Raw genomic sequence first — 24,932 nt, forward strand, 5'->3', positions numbered from 1 at the left:
TAAACATTTTAAAATATTATATTTAGATATAAAAACTTTTAAATTTTGGGAAAAAAAATTTTACTTGGCCCAAAAAAAGGAGTTTTGGTTAAAATAAATTCAAAAAATAAAATGGTCACCTAGACTATTTGTATTTTCTAAAATTCATTTTTTGTTATTGCTGAGTAGATGTTAATGGAGAGACAGAGAGCTTGCCTGGGTTTCATTTTTTGATACTACAATGTGCAAACACAGTGTTGCCTTCATCATCCTTTTGGTTCAGGACTGAGAATACATTCAATGAAGTATTTTTAAATAAATTTCTTCCAAGCCATCACACCAAGAATTTGAAAGCCTCGAGCTATTCTCTTTTTAAGGCAATATGTAGAGCCATCTCGTCTCGCACAATCACATCTGCAGTAGTATTAGGACTAACTAATAGAAATTTGTCCAATAGATCAATGTGACAATCACCTGTTTCAACAACATAATGCAAAGGAGTGATACACTCCTTTCCTTTGACATGAGCAAGGTCCCTATCAATCTCTAAAAGCTGACGCACCAACTCAATATGCCCATTTTTTAGAGCAAGGTGAATAGGGTTAAACCCATCTGGATTTAGTTTCCGAGCAAATGAGAGCTTTAATCCCATTACCTCTATGGCAAATTGTATGTGCCAAGCAGACGCAGCTATGTGTAAAGGAGTTTGAACACATTGTACCTGGTCAATGTGATCCAAAAGATTTACATCCTCTTCAATTAATTGGTGCAAGGCAGTAATATCTCCACCTTCAGCAACCTGCTCCATCCTCTCATCCATTTTAGAGAAGGCTGATATATTAAGGCAGGGTTTTTCTTACTCTGAACTTGTTGTTTTGTGCCTGAATTAGTAGTGCTGCATACAACAAAGCCAATATTACAACCTCATCCTAATTAGTTTTGAATATCTCTAGCAAGTCACCTAATTAAAACTTCAGTATGTTTTACATTCTTATTCCTACGTGGTTATGGCTGCTTTGGAATATTATTTGTATTTGATTTAGACTCTGCTCCATGGCAAGCCAGCTTTAGAGTAGCATATATTTTAAATCACTGTTTTTTCTTTCTCTATATCATAACATAGTCTTTCTTATTTGTGAGAGAAAAACACTTCCTCTACTTTAAATCCTATATTGCCATTGTTGTTATTATCAAATTATCCACACAAAAATAAGTAAAAAAGAAAAAGACTTTGACATAAGTGTTGAACGATCTCAATCCCAAAAGAAATTGCTGAATGATTTTTTTTTTTATTATTATTAAAAAAAAAAAAGAGTTCTTTTGAGTAGAAGTGTCATTCTTTCAACTTCGTTTGTAAATGTCATGTTAGCTTCTTGGTGATTATGTTGGCTTCTTTTATAGCATAACATTTATGCATCTAAGTACCCTACAACAAAAAATGTTTATTACAATAGAAAAAATTGTTGCAATAACATCAGAGTCATTGCAATTGTGTATGCGAAGTATTACAATTAAATTTGAGGTAATAAGTTTGTGCTACAAAAAAGTAATAGATAATTGTTTCATATTTTTTTATTACAATAGATTATAAAATAATTAGTATTAAATCATTGTAATAAAATATTCATTGCAACTTCATGTTTATCACTGCAATAGATTATAAAATAATTGTTATTTAGTTATTGCAATTTTATATTTGTTGCAATAAGCTGTCTCTTTGAAATTTCTATTGTAATTTATCGCAAAATAATTGGTATCAGATTATTACAATGGTTTTTTAATTTAACTTATTGCAAAAAATTTTCAAAATTCAATTTAGTATTAAAGCCTCTATTGCAACTAAAAATTATAAATTATTATAACTTATTATTATTAATGTAATAATTTTCTACTTTTAAGTTATTATTGCAACGACTTTGATTTTTAAATGTGATATTATATCTAATACCATTATACTAATTTTGTTGTATTAACACTTGATGTAATAGACTTATTTTGGTGTAGTGATAGTCTATACCACTTACAAACATAATTTTATCCATCATTGGTGTCATGATCATCTTCTAGGTGTCTAAAATAGTCTTACACAAAATAGGAAATTTAACCTACATTGGTGTCATTTTTTAAATATTTCTAAGATAGTCCTATAAAAAATTGGACAAATTTTTAAGATTTAGAATAATTTTTTTAATCCACTAAACATGCGCGGATCAACATGAAGAGGCTAATATACCCATAAATGAAAATTTTATTAGACCCTCAAAATGGTGCAACATGCATACCAAATGTATGAGTATTTTTTTTTTTTTTTAGTATGACCAAATGTATGATTGATGCTAAGGAAAAAAAAAAAAAAGAATGTTAGTTTTTAGACCCCTTAAAACAACAATTGGATTAACCTAGTTTAATTAGCTAAGTGATTAACTTAGTCAAATTATGCAAATCTAGGTTAAAACAATCAAACAATCATATCAAGATATAAAGCAGCGGAAATATAAATCACACAATAATATGATGACCCAAGAAACCACACGGTAAAAACTTGGGGAGGATTTAACCTAGCTATTCTTAAGGTAAACCTGAATCCACTATGAAAGAATCGAAGTTTATACAAAAGGACTTACAAACTCCCCGCTTAACTTCCTAATGCTACCCACCAGTAGAACTTACTGACACGACCACGTGCAAGTTCCGAATCTACGGACTCATTCTTTCTTGGATTCTCCAATCAGCTACAAGCACCCACGCTTGTTTTTCTTTAAGCTTCAATGGCAACAAATTTGTTGATCATCAAGATGTAGATAGTATCTCTACCTTGAAAACCCTAAGTTTATGTGAAGGAAAGCTCCTTAAGGACCTCACAAGAGATTCACATAAACCGCAAAATATGAGCAACAAAGACTTAGAGAGGTTTGGGTACAAAACCCTAAAACCAAAAGAGGCACTCTAATCTCTCTCTCTTAAAAGTCTAAAAAACGTGGCTTAGGGTTTCCTTTATATAATTGGAGAAGTAGATCTGAAACCCTAATCCTTAATGGGCTTGGGCTAAGTTGGAAAATTCTGCAAAAAAACAATTTGCTTGACTTTCGATCAATCGATCAAGTCAGGCAGATTTACATAGTAAATCCAGCAGAACACTCAATTCCAACTATACAATTAAACATACTTTGAGCTATTCTAAAACAAACTAAAACATGTCTTGATCATGGTTTGCCAACATTACAAATTAGAGTTCTAATACATTAGTTCCTAATTCCTTAGAACCTAACAAACTCCCCCTTTGGCAATCCATGACAAAACACAAACTAAAAGCTCAAGTTTACAAAGTAAAAACCCATTACAAAAATAATGCTCATTATAACAAATCCAACCTAACTACTATCCATCAGTTGCAAGTGTAGATAGCAGCTCAATTGAATCAACCTGTATATTCCTGCAACACTAAACGAAACGCATAAACGCATGTGTGACAGAAAAACAGTAAAACAAAATTAAATTCTTGACTTCACAAAACACAAACCAAAGACATATATCATGAAGAACTCATAAATATAAATCAATGAGAAGTGAAACAAGAAACAAATATATCAAAATAAATTCTAACTCTCCCCCTAAGTTAGATACATCAAAAAAAATTTATATTCTCCCCCTAAACAAAACAAATAGGTCATCTATATCTCCCCCTTTTTGTCATGTATTGACAAAGACAACTCAACAAAGAGTAAACAATCAACATACGCAATAAAGGATAAGAGAAAATAGAGAATCAAGGGGACATAAAACAAGACAACTCTATAGAAAATAGAGACAACTCCCCCTAAGAACCACAAAGGTTAAAAAAAATTTCTCTCCCTATAAAAATATGAAAAACAAAACAAGTTTTGGGAAAAACAGTTTTGGGGAAAAATAAAGGAGGTGGGGATAAATAAAAACACAAACCAAAGTTAAAAACTAAGGTGAGGATACACATGAAGAAAAATATTATCTCTTTCAATAAAATGCAAACATGGCAATATATGACCCATAAACAATTGCATGAGTAGAGAAAATATTTGCACATTGATTATCCATCATATCTCTTAAGAAAAATATTTTCTACAGTTCACACATAAAAATAGCATATACTAGAAAGTACATAACTAAAAAATTAATCAATCAATTTTTAAATCAAGTTGAGTACCCAATTTAACAAAGTGTATGCATGCTATGTGTGAAAACAATGAGAGATATGATTGCAAAACTACAAGATGGATACAAAAACAATGCAATGCATGTGAATCCTAAACATAAATAATGCATGAAAAAAATATGTCATGATGCACGCTGTAATGCAGTAAAACTTAGTTCAATTTAAGTTCAAATTAACAAAATTGGCTTGAGCACGGAGTTTCTAACAAAAAAACCCCAAAAATTTGAAAACCACTTGTTGAATTTTTAAACAAATGGATGAATTGAGCATCACACAACCCAACACACAGATTATAATACTTAATTACATCAAAACAACAAGCCAATTTCATCAATTTCAACCTAATTGAACAAAATCTCCAATTCGAATTTAATACAAGCCCTAGAATTTTAATTTTTCACAAAACCCCAAATTGATCAAATTAACCAACATAGATCATGAATATATTCGTATAGCAACAAAACCCATTGATCAAATTTAGAAAATATGGCTTGAATCATCGAAAATCCCAATTTATGCATAGTCCGAAAATTTCCCCAAATACCATGAAATAATGCATGAAAACATGAAAATCAATGCAAAAGGAAGGGTATAAAGGTCTTACCGGCTTGAGAAGACAAAAAACTTGCAGAAATTTTGGAGGAAAACAACAAAAATAGGATGATTGTGCTTTGCCAAGTCGGAGAGAGAGAGAGAAAAAAGTTTTTGAACTTTTGAAAATTTTTGTGAACAAGTCAAAATTGAGTTTTTTAAAAACCTGATTCACGATCTTTGATTGATCGAAAATTACATTCGATCAATTGAAGTACCCTGAGACCAAAAAAAACATTTAAGCTCATTTTCGATCAATCGAAAAACAGAATGGATCGATCAAAACAGGCAGAGGCATACAAAATTTTGGAAAAATCACAGTTTTGAAAAAACAAACACATTTTGGCCACAACACTCCTCAACGCATTAAAATTTAAGAACAAAATGCATGAGTATGAGATGAAATGCTTTTCCAAAAACCCAAATTTTAAACCCAATTTTCCAGAAACAAATTTCAATCATTCTCCCTTTGAATTCTTCAAACAACAAATATGTTGTGCACAATTCTCAAGATATTTTCAAACTTGATTGGTTAGACCAAAAACACACACAATAACATGTACAAAGTTTAGCAAAGAGTAACTTGTGTAATGTGTTCAACTAGCAAAAACTTGAGATACATGTGAGGTGATATGTGAATAGAAATCAAACACAAAGTCTACAAAATTCATCACATAGAATTTGAAAGAGACTATCACCAAAAGAGTTACATTATATAACTCTCACATCTCCTAGAACAAAAGCTTGCAATCATGTAAGTTTCTTGAATTTTTGCCTTATAATGTACACACCAATTTTAATTATGTGATTTGGCATCAAGCCTAGTAATACACACCAATTTTAAGCATTAACCAATTAAACCGAGGCTACACCTTATGTTCTTTTTGTGCATGTGCTACACTTTCTCGAGTACGAAATCTTATGATATGCACTATGGTGTTCATGATTAGCTAGTGAATAGTGGTGAGATGGTTATTTATGCTTTTCTCAAAAAGATCAAGTCCAACAGTCAAATAACATGTGACTTCAAGATCAAGACAAAGTGATTAATAACCACAAACATCTTTCCCACGCAACATGCACTACAAAGTTTTAACTAGTAAAGTGCAATAAAGTAAGCTCATCCAAGCTAAACAAGGTACATAAACATGTTATGTAAAGAGAATATGACCAATCCTTGATTATAAATCCAAGATTTATAATACAAAACACAAAAATCTTTTTGGTTTTAACAAAATTTATGACCAAAAACAAAAAGCACATATTATGCTAAATGAACAATGCAAAACCAATGCATGATAGTGCTAAACTAAGCTATAAAGGGTACACAGACAAGAAATATCAATTTCTTAATTAACCCATGAGTACATGTAAAAACTAGTACATACTCACACAAAATCAGAAAAAGCTTAGCACTTATATAACACATGCTATTCAAGTTTCTCCACAATGTCAAGCATGTTCTAAATCAAGAGAGAGATATCATAATTCATGTAATCCTCAAGGAAAAATAAAATAAGACACAAAATAAAATATTTTTATCTTTTTGAGAATTTTCAATGTTTTTGGATTTTTTTTAAATAAAAAAACAACCTAAAAAAAAAACAAAACACCCAAAAACAAAAACAAGACACCCAAAAACAAAAACAAGACATGTCCACAAACTATTGAAAGAATTAAATTAGAGATAAGTCAGCAACACTCATCTTGGAGAATCTTTTCTCACCCATATAACACGAGTCTTCGGCTTTGTAGGTGAAAATCCATGAGAAGCAGAGTGTATTTGAGGGATTATACCAATCTTCTGAGAGAGACTGAAATCCTCCAAATTCCTTTCACAAGCCAACGAGCTCAAATTTTTCAAAAGCATATGAAACAATTTATATGGACTTATGGCAGGAGAAATATCATCACATATCCTAGACTAACATACAAAATGCTTAAGTTTCAACTTATGACAATTAGGACGAATGTGACCACAGACACCACAAAAGTAGCAAATAGGAACAAACTTAGGAACATCAGTATTCCTAACAACAAATCTAGTCTCAGATTTTAGTTTTTGCCTCAACAAAGAACAATTTGGTCTAATATGACTAACAACACCACAAAGGTGACAGGTAGGTACAAAAACAGATTTATTATGCTTTCTAACAGTAGGTTTAGACTTAGGTTTAGAAATTTCAGCGTCAACATCAAAACTTTTACTTTTGTCTAACCTAGCAAAATAAGTCTTTTCTTTATCATTTCTCTTGAAAGGAGGGATATAAACTTTCTCAGTTTTAGGCTTAAGAGAAATAGAAACACTTTTGTTATCAATAGTAGGCTTGGTACTAGTCAAATTTTCAATTTTAGTTTTAGATTCAACTAACTCTTGTTCCAAGCTTTTGATCTTCTCATCTTGAGAGGAAATTTGATTTCTCAAAAATTCATTCTTTTTATTAGACTCATCTAATCTCACAATCAAATCCTCTTTTTCAAGATTAGCTAATTTTAACTCTTCTTTAAATTTCTTAGCAATTTTCAAAGATTTAGATAATTCCTTACGAAGAGTTTCAAAAGCATCAAAAAAATCAGCAGAAGCATGAGTAGAAACATAATCAGAAAGACAGTTCAAATTATCTATGACAACAGGGGTCAAGGATTAGCTCTTAGATCAAAAGATCTAAAACAAGAGAGCTACCCGCTCTAATACCACTTGTTAGTTTTTAGACCCCTTAAAACAACAATTGGATTAACCTAGTTTAATTAGCCAAGTGATTAACTTAGTCAAATTAGGCAAATCTAGGTTAAAACAATCAAACAATCATATCAAGATATAAACTAGTGCAAATATAAATAACACAATGATATGATGACCTAGGAAACCACATGGTAAAAACTTAGGGAGGATTTAATGTAGCTATCCTCAAGGTAAACCTGAATCCACTATGAAATAATCGAAATTCATACAAAAAGACTTACAAGTTCCCCGCTTGACTTCCTAATGCTACCCACTAATAGAACTTACCGACACAACCACATGCAAGCTCCGAATCCACGGACTCCTTTCTTGGATTCTCCAATCAGCTACAAGCACCCACGCTTGTTTTTCTTTAAGCTTTAATGGCAGAAACTTTGTTGATCATCAAGATGTAGAGAATATCTCTACCTTGAAAATCCTAAGTTTATGTGAAGGAAAGCTCCTCAAGGATCTCACAAAAGATTCACATAAACCGCAAAGAGGTAGGGTTTTTTTTTTTTTTTTTTCCTGCCGTTTCAATCCACTACCTCTTCTTTTTTATTTGTGTCACTGTGTTGTATTGCTGTCCTCTACTTGTGTTTATATATTTTCTTTGTTTTGATTTTGTGAGCCCACGCACTACTGCTTCCTTTAAAGTTCTTTTGTTTTGTCCACTTGAGTTTTAAAAATTTTTATTTATTTATTTTCTTTCTTTGCTTTTGTGAGCTCAACATGACTTCCAATGAAATGGAAATGTTCAGGCCATTTGGCTCCTGATTTTAAACAACAATTTTCAATGTTTAAATATTGAAAATTGTTGTTAAAAAAAACATGTTTGGTAGACACTTTTTTTTTTTTTTTGGAGTGTTTGAGTTATGTTGTTCATTTTAAGGTGTTTAAACATTGAATTTAGAAAGCTCCTCATACAAGTTTTCAAATTACAAACTATGTTATCCCAAATTTGATATAATGAAATTTGTTCGTTGTCATCCATGAATGTAGGCTATTGCCAAACCAGGTAATTCTTGGTGTTTTGTGTCTATTTTCTTTTGGATTAATTTTCTTTGTGCCTATTGTTAGTTTGGAGATCTTTCTCAAGCCTAAAATATTTTCACAATCAATCTTGGTAATTTGAGCTTCTGCTATTTTACAACAAACTGGTATCAGAGCCAGGTTCACTACCTAGGTGTTTGACTTTGTTTTCTTTGGAGATTTTGGTGATTGGTTCGTGGATCTGATTACTGGGGAGAAAGATGTCAGGTGATTCCTCTACAAAATCTTCAGCGGATTCTTCTGGAAAATCTTTGTTAGAGTTTTCTGCAAAACCTTTGGCAGTTAGGACGATGGTTTCTAATGCCAAATTTGAAGTAGAGAAATTTGATGGAATGAATAACTTTGGCATGTGGCAATGCAAAGTTATGGATGTCTTGGTCCAACAAGAGTTGGATATTACTTTGGAAGACAAACCTGAAGGGATGTCAGACAAGAATTGGGAAAAGATTAATAGACAAGCTTGTGGCACTATTTGTTTGTGTTCGGCCAAGGATGTTATTTTTGGTGGTGACATGGTGATTAAGCATTTGCACAAGTTCAAGTGTTGCTTGGACTTGTTTGTATTTGCAATTTGAATTAGCCAGTAGGGGCTTTGGTGGTGGCGATGGAGAAGTTTCGTTTGTGGTGATATGCACTTTGTTTTGGACTCTTATTTGGATTTGGCACCATCTTTGGGTGCATTTGGCGTCCATTGGCGTATTTGGAAGTAGTTTTGGATAATTTGCACTTTTTTCTGGTTAGCTTCTGATTTGATTGAGTGCTCTACATATGTGGTTTGGGAGATGTCTTGTCAAGGTGGAGACTTGTTAAGGATTTGTATTTGGTGGTCTACAAATGTCGTTCTAGGGCTTGATGGAATTCAAGCCAAGGTTGAGATTTGTGAAGTTGGTGGCTTGAATTCAACATAAACCATGATTTCTTTGAAGTGGCATGCAAGACTTGGAATCTATTCCAAGTGCAAATCTATTTCCTAATTGTTTTAGGACTCTTGTTATTGGTTTACTTTCAAATTGATTCCCAGCCGGCCTTAGATAAGTTCAACTTGGAATTAGTGTTTTGGACCTCACGTGCTCAAAGAACATTGATTGGTTTGAAATAGTAGCAAAATAGATATAGAGTTCTACTTAAAGTATTTTGTCTTTGCTTGGATTAGTATTTTTCACGTAAAGGACTACAATTCTATTGATTGAAGGACTTGTATCTTCACTGACTTAATATCCTATATAAGCAGTGTGTTGTGGCAATTGAAGAGTGAGAAAAATAGTGTGTGGGTGTAAGAAAAAGAGGCCCTCTCTTGTTTGGTTATTTGATATTTGTGGCTTGCAATTTGGAATAGTGAGAGAGGTTTGTTACCACTTGGTTTTGGTTTTGCGGTTTGGTGATTTGCTCTCTCTTGGTGCGTTGCAACTTTTGGATTTGATTTGTGACTCTCTCTTTGGTTTGTGCGCAATTCGTATTTGGTATTTGGTATTCGTATTTGGTATTTGTGAACCTTTGGTTCTTTGTTTTGTATTTGTGAGAGAGAGTTATTTGCGTGTATTTGGGATTTGGGTTTGTAAGAGTGTCTCTACACCAATTTATATTATCACAAATTTGATATAGTGAAATTTGTTCGCCATTGCCTGTGGATGTAGGCTATTGCCGAACCACGTAATTCTTGGTATTTTGTGCCTATTTTCTTTTGGATTAATTTTCTTCATTCCTATTGTTATTTTGGAGATCTTTCTCAAGCCTAAAATATTTTCACAATCAATCTTGGTAATTTGAGCTTCCACTATTTAACAACACAAACAATGTTACTCAATGGCACAATAGTAAATATTTAAAAAACATGAGGCTGACTTTGATTAGACAATACCTTCGTTGCCAATACCCAACTACTTTTTTTTCTCTCTCCAAACTTTTTTTTTTATATAATTTATCTTTTTCTCTCTTGCATAGTTGCATGTTATTCTTTATCTTTCTTCTTTCTTCCTCTTCCTCTTTCTTTCTTTTTAATTTTTCCTTTCCTCTTTCTCCTACACGCTGCTGCTCTTTCTTCTTCTTCTCTTTAATTTTTTTTCTCTCTCTTGCATGCTGTCTTCTTGTTCTTTCTTTCTTTCTTTCTTTCTTTTTTTTTTTTTTTAATATCCTAGTTGATGGGTTTCTCTTATTTTTCTTGTTTAGTGAATTGTTCAAGCTAGCTTGGACTTGTAAAGGAAAGAGATGGAACAAAGATGAGAGATAGAATAAATAATTAATTACATTTTTAACTGTTTATGTCAGAAAATTTACAATTTTCTCAAAAACACCTACACATACCAAATACACAATTATATTTTTTTACTTTAAAAAAATGTTATTAGAAATATGATACCAAACACATTTTTTACATTACAAGTACTTTAAATACGTCTTTTCACAATACTTTTTAAATCACAGTTTTCACATCATTTTGAACAACAATACCTAAAATCTGCTACCAAACAAGTCCTTAGTTTTTTAACATCTTTCAATGTTCCACAGTCACTAAAATTAACATCTTGCTTTTTAAACATCTTTCAATGAACTGATACTTGTTATTATTATTATTATTATTATTATTTCTATTTTTATTACATTATTATTATTGAACTAATATTTGAGCTTAAAGATTATAGCATGCAACGGTACGCCGAAATATATCGGTACCAAAACATTTTATTCCAATAGATAAATCGAAATGGGTTCTGAAATGGTATTCATAACATTACTACTAAAATTTATAGTAGTTTAATAATTTCCAATAAACTTAAAAAAATCCTAACGAGTGCCCTTAGGGCAATGGTTAACAATCCATTTTAGGAAAGTTTTGACATCACTTTGATTGGAAATGAAAAAAGCTGTCAAAACTTTAATTGTTTTTTTTTTCTTTCTCATAAAAACTTTTTTTTTTTATATGGGTTGTTAACCGTTGCCCTAAGGGCATCTATTAGCATTTCCTTATAATGATATGGAGTGGTTGTTAGAAACCATCTTTTGAGGCTGTTTTTTACACTTCTTGTACCTTAGACACGTGTCTTGATGTTATTAGACAACGTTTAGTCAAGGCTTTCTCTAAGAAGAAAGTTAGGCTTGACACTTTGCGGAATGGGCTCTAAGGTACCATTCTGCCGCTACTAGTTTATCCACAAATGTTGAGTCCAAAGTCTAAGTGAAGACGTTGCAAAATGGGCTTATTCTCTGTTTCTACTTCTGAAGGAACATTTCCCCAGTTTTGCCACAGAATTGACTCTTCTTAATTTTTGATGTGCAATAAAGTTTTCTGCACTTTTCTGCAACGTGGGTAACCTTTCTCCATCTCTACCACAAAAGGAACATTTTCCAGCTTCTATTGTGGAACTAAATTTCCTTAACTTTCTGCGCGTGCAGTAAAGCTTTTTGCTATGTAGTTAAGTTTTCTACATTTTCTGGGACAAAATTGCCCTTTGCCCTTTTCGAGCAAATTATATAGCCTTATGCCCCCCTTCCCAAACTAATTAGAAAAATTTCCATCTTTTAAAACTTGATTTATGATAAATCGAGTTAAAAAAAAAAATTCTAGAGCTCTATAGTGGTGTTTTAAGGAGCCTATAGTGACGTTTTTTTAACTCGACTTCAATGAAATCAAATTATAGGTTAAAAAAATGCCACTATAGGCGTTTCAGCATAACTCAATTTCATTAATCAATTAAACACGCCACTATAGGCCTAACTCGATTTATCATAAATCAAGTTTTAAAAGATGGAAATTTTTCTAATTAGTTTGGGAAGGGGGCATAAGGCTATATAATTTGCCTCGAAAAGGGCAAAGGGCAATTTTTTCCGCATCTTCTGCAATGTGAGTGACATTTCTACATTTTCTACTACAGAGCTGGCTTTTCTTAACTTTCTGTTGTGCAGTAAAGTCTTCTGCACTTTTTTTCAACGTGAGTGACATTTTTGCATATTCTATTGTAGAACTGGCCTTTCTTAATTTTTTGCTGTATAGTAAAGTCTTCTACACTTTTCTACAACGTGAGTGACCTTTCTCCATTTTCTACTAAAGAAAATAATTCTCCACTTCCTGTACATAAATAATTCTAAAACCCAAAGAAAATACTTATCAAGCAAATGTTATACATGTTCACATATAAATATATAAAATATATATATGCAAAATATGGACTGCAATTTATACACATTTAAGTATGGCAGATAATAGTTAAAGCTAAACACACTAATACATGTGTCGGCGAAGAATATGTAAAGTTCTTGCCAGCAAATTCATGAATTAAAAGAATGGTGTTTTCAGCAGGATAATGATTAAGAGAACTCAACTCTAACTCGCACAATCTTGTTATCCAATTAGGCTACAAGGTTGAGTGGTTGGAATGTGAGTCAGAGTAGTCATGCTTTAGAGATTAATACAAAAAGTGGGTTTGCTAAAGAGGGAGGGAAAAGATAGTCTATGATGCATGCCCCTATTTTTCGCCGTGTTTTCTCTCTTCTTTTTACCACTTTTTTTTTTTTCCTTTTCTCCATTCTTTCTTTGCTTCTCAGTTTTTCTATTTTCCCCTTCCAGTCCATGNTAGTTGATGGGTTTCTCTTATTTTTCTTTTTTATGGGTTGGATGACCAGTGATTCAGTTTGATAGAATAGTAATTTGGCTTTTCTTTTGTCTGGTTTTTTTGGGGTTTTTCTTTTCTCTTGTCTCAACTAAAAAAATAGCAATTTGGCTTTGATTCAGTTGGGTTTTTGCATTGTTTAGTGAATTGTTCAAGCTAGCTTGGACTTGTAAAGGAAAGAGATGGAACAAAGATGAGAGATAGAATAAATAATTAATTACATTTTTAACTGTTTATGTCAGAAAATTTACAATTTTCTCAAAAACACCTACACATACCAAATACACAATTATATTTTTTTACTTTAAAAAAATGTTATTAGAAATATGATACCAACACATTTTTTACATTACAAGTACTTTAAATACGTCTTTTCACAATACTTTTTAAATCACAGTTTTCACATCATTTTGAACAACAATACCTAAAATCTGCTACCAAACAAGTCCTTAGCTTTTTAAACATCTTTCAATGTTCCACAGTCACTAAAATTAACATCTTGCTTTTTAAACATCTTTCAATGAACTGATACTTGTTATTATTATTATTATTATTATTATTTCTATTTTTATTACATTATTATTATTGAACTAATATTTGAGCTTAAAGATTATAGCATGCAACGGTACGCCGAAATATATCGGTACCAAAACATTTTATTCCAATAGATAAATCGAAATGGGTTCTGAAATGGTATTCATAACATTACTACTAAAATTTATAGTAGTTTAATAATTTCCAATAAACTTAAAAAAATCCTAACGAGTGCCCTTAGGGCAATGGTTAACAATCCATTTTAGGAAAGTTTTGACATCACTTTGATTGGAAATGAAAAAAGCTGTCAAAACTTTAATTGTTTTTTTTTTCTTTTCTCATAAAAACTTTTTTTTTTTATATGGGTTGTTAACCGTTGCCCTAAGGGCATCTATTAGCATTTCCTTATAATGATATGGAGTGGTTGTTAGAAACCATCTTTTGAGGCTGTTTTTTACACTTCTTGTACCTTAGACACGTGTCTTGATGTTATTAGACAACGTTTAGTCAAGGCTTTCTCTAAGAAGAAAGTTAGGCTTGACACTTTGCGGAATGGGCTCTAAGGTACCATTCTGCCGCTACTAGTTTATCCACAAATGTTGAGTCCAAAGTCTAAGTGAAGACGTTGCAAAATGGGCTTATTCTCTGTTTCTACTTCTGAAGGAACATTTCCCCAGTTTTGCCACAGAATTGACTCTTCTTAATTTTTGATGTGCAATAAAGTTTTCTGCACTTTTCTGCAACGTGGGTAACCTTTCTCCATCTCTACCACAAAAGGAACATTTTCCAGCTTCTATTGTGGAACTAAATTTCCTTAACTTTCTGCCGTGCAGTAAAGCTTTTTGCTATGTAGTTAAGTTTTCTACATTTTCTGGGACAAAATTGCCCTTTGCCCTTTTCGAGCAAATTATATAGCCTTATGCCCCCCTTCCCAAACTAATTAGAAAAATTTCCATCTTTTAAAACTTGATTTATGATAAATCGAGTTAAAAAAAAAATTCTAGAGCTCTATAGTGTGTTTTAAGGAGCCTATAGTGACGTTTTTTTAACTCGACTTCAATGAAATCAAATTATAGGTTAAAAAAATGCCACTATAGGCGTTTCATGCTTAAACTCAATTTCATTAAGTCAGTTAAACAACCACTTAGGCCTAACTCGATTTATCATAAATCAAGTTTTAAAAGATGGAAATTTTTCTAATTAGTTTGGGAAGGGGGCATAAGGCTATATAATTTGCTCGAAAAGGGCAAAGGGCAATTTTTTCCGCATCTTCTGCAATGTGAGTGACATTTCTACATTTTCTACTACAGAGCTGGCTTTTCTTAACTTTCTGTTGTGCAGTAAAGTCTTCTGCACTTTTTTTCAACGTGAGTGACATTTTTGCATATTCTATTGTAGAACTGGCCTTTCTTAATTTTTTGCTGTATAGTAAAGTCTTCTACACTTTTCTACAACGTGAGTGACCTTTCTCCATTTTCTACTAAAGAAAATAATTCTCCACTTCCTGTACATAAATAATTCTAAAACCCAAAGAAAATACTTATCAAGCAAATGTTATACATGTTCACATATAAATATATAAAATATATATATGCAAAATATGGACTGCAATTTATACACATTTAAGTATGGCAGATAATAGTTAAAGCTAAACACACTAATACATGTGTCGGCGAAGAATATGTAAAGTTCTTGCCAGCAAATTCATGAATTAAAAGAATGGTGTTTTCAGCAGGATCCCCCCCCCCCCCCCCCACCCTTCATCTATGGCTACTTCCTCCTATTATAGTGAACTGATTCCATGGGATTTCTACATTTTACTCCTAGGGCTCCACCAATTGTTTTTTGGTTTGTTGTGGGCATTCCTTCAAGACTATCTGCCAACCTATTGGTTGCCTGGTCACTACCACTGCTTAGTACATTCTCACTCTACCACTACTCATTTCATAACAAAATTTCCTTTTGTTTGTTCTTGCTATATACCTCTACCTCTAGGTTCAAATGGATAAGGATTAGGCTACCTCATCACCTACCTCTATGGCATGCGAAAGTTTTTTTGACCCCTTAAAACACAACAATTGGATTAACCTAGTTGATTAGCCAAGTGATTAACTTAGTCCAGTTATGCAATTCTAAGTTATCACAAACATAAAATCATATCAAAAATATAAAACAGCGGAAATATAATAAACACAAAGATATGATCAGCCAGGAAACCACATGGTAAAAACCTGAGGATGATTTGACCTAGCAATCCTCAAGGTAAACTGAATCCACTGTGCGAAAGAATCGAAGTTCATACAAAAAGACTTACAAGCTCCCCGCTTGACTTCCTAATGCTACCCACCAGTAGAACTTACTGACATGACCACGTGCAAGCTCTGAATCCATGAACTCCTTCTTTCTTGGATTTTCCAATCAGCTACAAGCACCCACGCTTGTTACTCTTTAAGTTCCAATGGTAGCAACTGAGTTGATCATCAAGATGTTGATACTATCTCTACCTTGAAAACCCTAAACTTTGTGTAAAGGAAAGCTCCTCTAGATCTCACAAGAGATTTACACAAAACAGCAATATGAGCAACAACTTTTAGAGAGCCTTTGGGTATAAAACCCTAAAATAAAAAAAGGCACACACGGCACTTTAATCTCTCTAAAAAGCTCTCAAAAACGTTTTAGGGTTTCCCTTATATATAGGAGAGTTTTACTTGAACCCCAAGACATTTAAGTAGAGTTTGGGCTGAACTGGAATTCTGTAGAAAAATAAATCTACACGTGGTTCGATCAATCGAGTCTAATTTTCGATCGATCGAGCCTTGCAGATTTAGTCCAATAACTTCTGCAATCACTCGATTCCAATTTTACAAATAAACATACTTTGAGCAAGCCTAAACCTAGACTCTATGTTTTGATCATGGTTTGTCAACAAAATACAAATTGGAGTTCTAAGAATTTAACAATCTCCCCCCTTGGCAATCCGTGACAAAATACATCACAAACATGAAATGCTCAAAGTTACAAATAGCCCAAATATAATTCAACCTAACTACTATCCATCAGTTGTAAGAGTAGACAGCAGCTCAATTGAATCAACCTGTATATTTCCTGAAACACTAAACAAAACTCATAAACGCATGTGTGGAAAATACAAGTAAACAAAAATAAATTCTTGATTTCACATAACACAAAATAAAGACATATACCAATGAAGGACTTATAAATATAAATCAATAAGAAGTGAAATAAGAAACAAATTTATCAAAATAAATTCTAACTCTCCCCCTAAGTTAGATACATCAAAAAGTTTTTATATTCTCCCCCTAAACAAAACGAACAGGTCATCTATGTCTCCCATTTTTTGTCACGTATTGACAAAGACTACCTAATCATAAGGTAGACAGAAAGCATACGCAACAGAGTAAGAGAAAATATAGACAACTCCCCCTATGAAGAGTAACAACTCCCCTTAAGAACCACAAAGGTTAAAAAAAAATTTCTCCCCCTATAAAAATAGGAAAAACAAAACAAGTTTTGGGAAAAAATAAAGGGGGTGGGGATAAATAAAAAAAACACAAACCAAGTTTTTAAAAAAAACTAAGTTGAGGATACACATGAAGAAAAAATATTCTCTCTTTCAATAAAATGCAAATATGGCACTATGTGACCCATAAACAGTTGCATAAGTAGAGAAAATATTTGCACATTGATTATCCATCATATCTCTTAAGAAAAGTATTTTCTACAGTTCACACATAAGAAATAGCATATACTAGAATGTACAAAACTCAAAAATTAATCAATCAATTTTTAAATCAAGTTGAGTACCCAATTTGGCAAAGTGTATGTATGCTATGTGTGAAAACAATGAGAGATGTGACTGCAAAACATGTGAATCCTAAACACAAATGATGCATGAAAAAAAAATATGTCATGATGCATGCTCTAATGCAGTAAAACTAAGTTCAATTTAAGTTAAATTCACAAAATTGACTTGAGCATAGAGTTTCTAATAAAACTCCAAAAATTTAAAACCACTTGTTAAGTTTTTAGGAAATATTTGACCAGTTGATCATCACACAAGCTAGAATACACAATATAATGATCAATTATATCAATTCAACAAGCCAATTGCATTAATTGAACCCAATTTGAACAAAATCCCCAATTCGGGTACATTCAAGCTCTAGAATTTCTAATTTCTCAAACTTTAAACACATTTTGCATTAAGATCAAGGAACTTTTAATCTTGGATGGCTACAACAAGATCACACACAATAAAATGTACCAAGTTTAGCAAAGAGTAACTTGTGTAGTGTGTGCAACTAGCAAAAACTTGAGATACATGTGAGGCGATATGTGAATAGCAATCAATCATAAAGTCTACAAAATTTATCACGTAGAATTTAAAAGAGACTATCACCTAAAGAGTTACATCATATAACTCCCACACCTCCTAGAATATAAGCTTGCAATCATGTAAGTTTCTTGAATTTTGCCTCATAATTATGTTAATTGGCATCAAGCCTAATAGTACACACCAATTTTAATTATGTGAAATGACATCAAGTTTAATAGTATACACCAATTTTAATTATGTGAATTAACCGAGGCTACACCTTATGTTCTTTTTGTGCATGTGCTACACTTTCTCGAGCACAAAATCTTATGATATGCACTAAGGTGTTCATGATTGGCTAGTGAACAGTGGTGAGATGGTTATTTATGCATTTCTCAAAAGGATCAAGTTCGACAATCAAATAACATGTGACTTCAAGATTAAGACAAAGTGATAAACACCATAAACATCTTTCCCACACAACATGCACTACAAAGCTTCAACTAATCAAGTGCAATAAATAAGCTCATCAAAACTAAACAGGGTACATAAACATGTTATGTAAAGATAAGGTTGCCAACCTTGATTTCAAATCCATGATATGTAATACAAAACACAAAAATCTTTTTGGTTTTAAAAAACATTTATGACCAAGAACAAAAAGCACACATTGTGCTAAATGATTAATGCAAATGCAATGCATGACAATGCTTAACTAAGCTATAAAGGGTACACAAATAAGAAATATCAATTTCTTAATTAACCCTTGAGTATCTGTACAAACTAGTACATACTCTCACAAAATCAGAAAAAGCTTAGCATACTTATATAACACATACTATTCAAGTTTCTCCACAATGTCAAGCATGTTCTAAATCAAGAGAGATATATCATACTTCATGTAATCCTCAAAACAAATAAAACAAGACACAAAATAAAATATTTTTGTCTTTTTGAAAATTTTCAATGTTTTTGGATTTTTCTTTAAAACAAAACAATCAAAGAAAATAAAACAACCAAAAACTAAAACAAAACATGTCCACAATTAATTGAAAGAATTAAATCAAGGACAAGTTAGCAACACTCACCTTGGAGAATCTTTTCTCACCCATATAGCACGATTCTTCGGCTTTGTAGGTGAAAATTCATGTGAAGTAGAGTGTATTTGAGGGATTACACCAATCTTCTGAGAAAGACTAAAATCCTGCAAATTCCTTTCACAAGCCAACAAGCTCAAATTTTTCAAAAGCATATGAAACAATTTATTTGGATTTATGGCAGGAGAAATATCATCACATATCCTAGATTGACATACAGAATGTTTCAATTTCAATTTATAACAATTAGGACGAATGTGACCACGAACACCACAAAAGTGGCAAACAGGAACAAATTTAGGAACATCAGGATTCCTAACAGCAAATCTAGTCTCAAATTTTGGTTTTTACCTCAACAAAGAACAGTTTGGTCTAATATGACCAACAACACCACAAAGGTGACAAGTAGGCACAAAAACAGATTTATTATGCTCTCTAACTATAGGTTTAGACTAAGGTTTAGAAACTTTAGCGTTAATATCAGAACTTTTACCTTTGTCTAACCTAGCAAAATAAGCATTTTCTTTATTATTCTTTAGAAATTTTCTAATCCTGAACTTCCTCCCTCATCCAAGAATTATCTGAATACTACTACAGTTTCCATAATGCTGACTTTTATAATTGTAATAACAAACAGGAAGCTGTTTCTGTCAAATAATGACAAATAAGAATTGATTATTCTATTACTAATCAATTATATAGGAATTTGACAATCATTTTGGGTGAGCATCTGTTTACCTTACACATGATTGGGAGCATGCTTCATTTCTTTTTGGATAGATTCTGGGCATCTTTTCATTTGCAACAAGATCTTAAGTCAAGAAAAACAAACGACCATGTAATCAGTGTAAAAAACACATTCATATCTCTATGATAAATTTTCATATCTTCACAAGAAGAAAACATTAGATGTAGATCATACTTTTCCAAGCATCTAAGGAAATCAATATTAGCAAATTATACCAAAATGATAGAAGATGAGAGTTTGACATTCTAAACCAGTAAAAAGAATCAATTAATGAAGACTTATAAGCAGTTCTAAGTGAGCTGTAGCAAAAAACATTGCATTAAAGTTGCTCCCTGAAGGAAGCACAACTGTAATCAAGAAGGCAGGCTATCCAAATCTTGGGAAATCCTTAAATTCAGATCACCTTTTAACTATTGATGTCATCTGCTTCTGTCTTGTTTAGCTTGTGGGCAATGCTCCCTAGAAAATTGACAAGATAGATATTGTAGTCCCAACCAAAAGCATCATCATCATCTGTATAAGAGGAAACATAGTAGCTATGAGCTAGTGAGACACTTCTTCCACATGATATGAATGAAAGCATGCGCTTCTCAATCAATCATGCTAAGAAAGTAATTTTGTTTCTTAGGCATGATTGCAGCAACCAGAGCTCAATGCCAAAGCACAAACATAAGTCATAAATATCAGCACAACCCTCGGCAGTTGGTCCTTTCCTTTTATAATTTCAATTATTCAAGAATCTCTCCTTCTTCTAATTCCTCCTCTGCTGAGAAGACTCCCAGCACTTCTGAGAAATTCCTTCTTTCTTCGGCAATTACTTCCTCAGTAAATACACCTTCCAAATCAAGGAAGTCATCAAGATTGTTTTTGCAATTAGATATGAGTACACATCTATTAAGCCCTGATCAAAATCGAACTCCCTAATTTCAGAAACTCCTGGTTCCTCAGTGGAGCCGAAATGTGAACAGTTGCCCGTTTCCACTCTTGACAACAATGACCTCTCTGCTGAATTGTTTATCACGACTTCACTGCAATACTATTACTGCAACGGAATGTATTTACAATGTGGGGTAGTTTTTGAGTAAGTCTAGTGCCAAAACTTTGTCACAATTTTGCCACAACTTGCTACGTGGCGACTTGTGAGTAGTGAAAATAAAATAATGGGTCCATGTGGATCTATGATTTCACCACTCACGAGTCGCCACATAGCAAAGTTGTAGAAAAGTGTGGCACTGGACTTACTCGTATTTTTTTCTTCTTTTTTAATCAAGGTAGTTAACAACCATCAGTCTTCCAGGGAAGAGTCCAAAGACCGAGAGAGCTAATTTTAGTTAGCTTACACTTAGAGACCGTTTGGCCTCAGCGTTTAAGACCCGCGTTGCACGTTTTCATCCTTTTTTTTTTTTTTTTTCCATGCGTCCCAGCTTTTCAGAGACAGTGTTACTGTAGCAACACTGTTTCGACTACTGTTCATTGAACAGTAGCCGCAACATGTGACTTTTTCACCAACTTTTACTGTTCACGGACCCACAATTTTCACTTTTTAATAACTTTTTCATTAAAAATGGGTCCCACGGTACTATTCACACATTTAAAAATTATTTTGCTACCATATTTTTCAGTTTTCAGTTTTCAGCTGTATCCAAACAGGCCCTTAGCACATACATACATGTATAATATATTGTACACCCTTGTTTTATAAACAATGTCATTTTTTTTTTTTTTTTTGATGAACAACAATGTCCTTAAAAGCAACCATTTATTTGCTTACATTTGCATCAGAAAACAATAGCATTAGTCCAAGAATATTCTCAGGCCAAAGACCTTTTACCTTTTCAATCCCCACCCCCCAAAACAAAAAATCTCTCTCTCTCTCACTCTCTCTCTCATACGCACAGGATAAAAAGAAGAAATAAGGTAGATCAGAAATAATACCAGAATTGGGTAACGTATAGTCTTATTCCATATTAAGATTTCAAGTCATTACATACTACAATTTAAGCAGAAAATGAATGTGGACCCTATTGATTACAAATACATACACTGATCTCATTATCAAAATCCTCCTTTATGAAACAAACTCAATTTGGCTTCCAATAAAGATGAATGCTTCCGATATATTTCTCTTTTTTGAGTCTCTGCAAAAAAGATTGAACGGTTTTAGACCCCTTAAAACACAACCAGATTGAGTAGCCTAGTTAATTAGCCAAGTTGTTACTTAGTCAAATTATGCAATTCTAGGTTAAAACAATCAAACAATCATATCAAGAATATAAAGTAGCGGAAAAGTAAATAACACAAGATATGATCACTCAGGAAACCACACGGTAAAAACCTGGGGAGGATTTGACCTAGCTATCCTCAAGGTAAACCTGAATCCACTATGCGAAAGAATCGAAGTTCATACAGAAGGACTACAAGCTCCCCGCTTGACTTCCTAATGCTACCCACCAGTAGAACTTACTGACACGACCACGTGCAAGCTCCGAATTCACGGACTCCTTCTTTCTTGGATTCTCCAATCAGCTACAAGCACCCATGCTTGATAATCTTTAAACTTAAATGGTAGCAACCGAGTTGATCATCAAGATGTTGAAGTAATCTCTACCTTGAAAACCCTAAGCTTTGTGTAAAGGCAACTCCTCTAGATCTCACAAGAGATTTACACAAAACAGAAAAGTATGAGCAACAACTCAACTGGAGCAACTCTAAAAACATGGCTAGGGTTTTTCTTTATATACCTAGGGTAAAAACAGAAAACCCAAAACGTTTAATGAGTTAGGGCTGAGCTGGAATTTTCTGCAGAAAAACATTCTGCTCGAGATTCGATCGATCGAGTCTTTCCTTCGATCGATCGAGCCAAGCCGAAATGCACCAATGCATCTTGCAGCCACTCGATTCCAACTTTACATGAAAGACCAACTTTGAGCAAGCCTAAACAAGAATAAATAACTTGTTTTGATTATGGTTTGCCAAAAATACAAATTAGAGTTCTAAATATATAAATTCCTAAATCTTTAGAACCTAACAAACTCCCCCTTTGGCAATCTGTGACAAAACACAAACACTAAGCTCAAAGTTTACAATTTAAAAAGCCCTTTACAAAATAATGCTCATAAATCAAAATTCAATCCTAACTACTATCCATCAGTTGCAAGTGTAGACAGCAACTCAATTGAATCAACCTGTTTATTCCTGAAATATTCAACAAACGCATAAACGCATGTGTGACAGAAAATAGTATATAAACAGGTATATCATTCTTGTATGATTCACACAACACATAATAAAGACATATATCAATGAATTAACTCAAAGAATATAAATCAATAGACAGTGAATCCAAAGAAATAAGAATCAGCAAAAATCATGTATACCAATCAATGTTACTCCCCCTAACATGAATATCCCCAAAAAAATGATATACAAGGTGAAACGCCTAAATACAATCTACTCCACAAAACAAAAAAATCTCCCTCACAACAAAACTCCTCTACAAAACACAAAACTCTACTCCCCCTTTTTTTGTGATGGAATGCCAAAGGGCAATCATAATCCATCATCAAAAGAAGGTGGTGATGGCGATTGAAGACGCAGCAGATCAGCTCGTAAAGCTTGGATCTCGTCAAAAATGTCCACCAAAAGTTGAACATGAGCCGCCTAGACGGTCATGACAGTCTCCAAAGTACGACGAATATCAAACTCATCCGATGGAGGTGGAGGAACAGCAGCAGCATCAGGATCAGGAACATCCTCACCAGTAGGACCTGTAGAAGAAGAGGGAGGAGGTGCGAACCCAGAAGGCTCAGACCTAGGGTGTTTAGAGCCAGCTCGAAGATGAGCAGCCCTCTGTCTAAGAAAAGATGCACCTACGGGACCGATAACATGCACAGGCTCTGAGGAAGGGAAATCCTCTAAACCTAAATAGAGAAGAATCCTATGAATAAAAATAGGATGAACCAGTGCATGAGAAGAAGATGAACTCCTATACACATCGTTCAGAGAACGAAGGAACAAGTGGGGAAAACTGATAGGAGCATTAGTAACAAGAGCGTACAAAAATACACACCGCTTGAAAGGAATGGTGTGCAGATGAGAAATGGGCCAAAAGCAATGACACGTTATCCTAAAGATAAGATAGTGTAGCTCAGAAAGCTCAGCAGTGGTGATCCTAGGATCAGAACCCCACTGGATAGATGACCCAGTGATGTAAGACATGACATCACTCAGAACAAGAGACTCATCATAGGGATAGACAGGGTGCCGGACCAAAGGTACCCCAAGAGCATCAGCCACTACTGTAGGAGTAATGGTGTACTCTACGCCTCGTATCCAACTCTTTACTAAAGTGTTGGAATCATAGATGCGGATCGAGATGTTCAAATAGAACTCTTGGATCAAGGTAGTAGGTGGAGGAGGATCAGAAATATCCACCAAGGGTAACCAGCCCTGACGCTCTATATTTGCTCTAATGGCAGGATCTAACTCATCTAGAATAACAGATCGCTTAGACTAGATCTTACGCCTAAGGTTCAGCTTCTCATAAATTTCCTAGTTTTTTTCACTAGGAAATTTCTCTCGGTCAAAAGATGGGGGGGAAGGAGTAGGTGAGGGGATGGACCTACGAGCTTTAGTCTTCCTAGCATGATACTAAGGAAAGGACAGAGACACAAGAAAGAGAGAAAAAAAATAAAAAACCAAGGGCAAACTGCAAATTAGCACAAAAAAATATAGAGCAAAAATCTATATGATGCATGAACAGTTAAAATGGCATGATGCATGTACTAATGCAGTAAACACAGTTCAAAATTAAGTTCAATTGAAGAAAAATGGCTTGAGCATAGAGTTTCTAACAAAAACTCAAAAAATTTAAAAGCACTTGAAAAATTTTGAAACACATGGATGAATTAAGCATTACAAAACATAACACATAGATTATAATGCCTAATCACATCCAATCAACAAGCCAATTTCAACAAATTCAACCTAATTGAACAAAATCCCCAATTCGGAACCAAACATAAACCCTAGAAATTTCAATTTCTCACAAAACTCAAAATTGATCAAATTAATCAATCA

General features: G+C 33.2%; 1 protein-coding gene across 1 annotated transcript; it reads right to left on the reverse strand.

The window, feature by feature from the left end:
- Positions 1-340: 340 nt before the first annotated feature.
- Positions 341-799, reverse strand: LOC112012077 (ankyrin repeat-containing protein BDA1). The gene has a single exon (XM_024044438.1). The coding sequence runs from the start codon at positions 797-799 to the stop codon at positions 341-343; it is 459 nt and encodes a 152-aa protein (XP_023900206.1).
- Between the last annotated feature and the right edge of the window lie 24,133 nt (positions 800-24,932).

Source organism: Quercus suber, unplaced genomic scaffold (genome assembly GCF_002906115.3).
Source record: "Quercus suber isolate HL8 unplaced genomic scaffold, Cork oak 2.0 scaffold_1159, whole genome shotgun sequence".
Taxonomy (NCBI): Eukaryota; Viridiplantae; Streptophyta; class Magnoliopsida; order Fagales; family Fagaceae; genus Quercus; species Quercus suber.

Excerpts from the sequence above, each read along its gene's own strand:
- LOC112012077 (XM_024044438.1), bottom strand. The coding sequence starts at position 799 with ATGGATGAGAGGATGGAGCAGGTTGCTGAAGGTGGAGATATTACTGCC.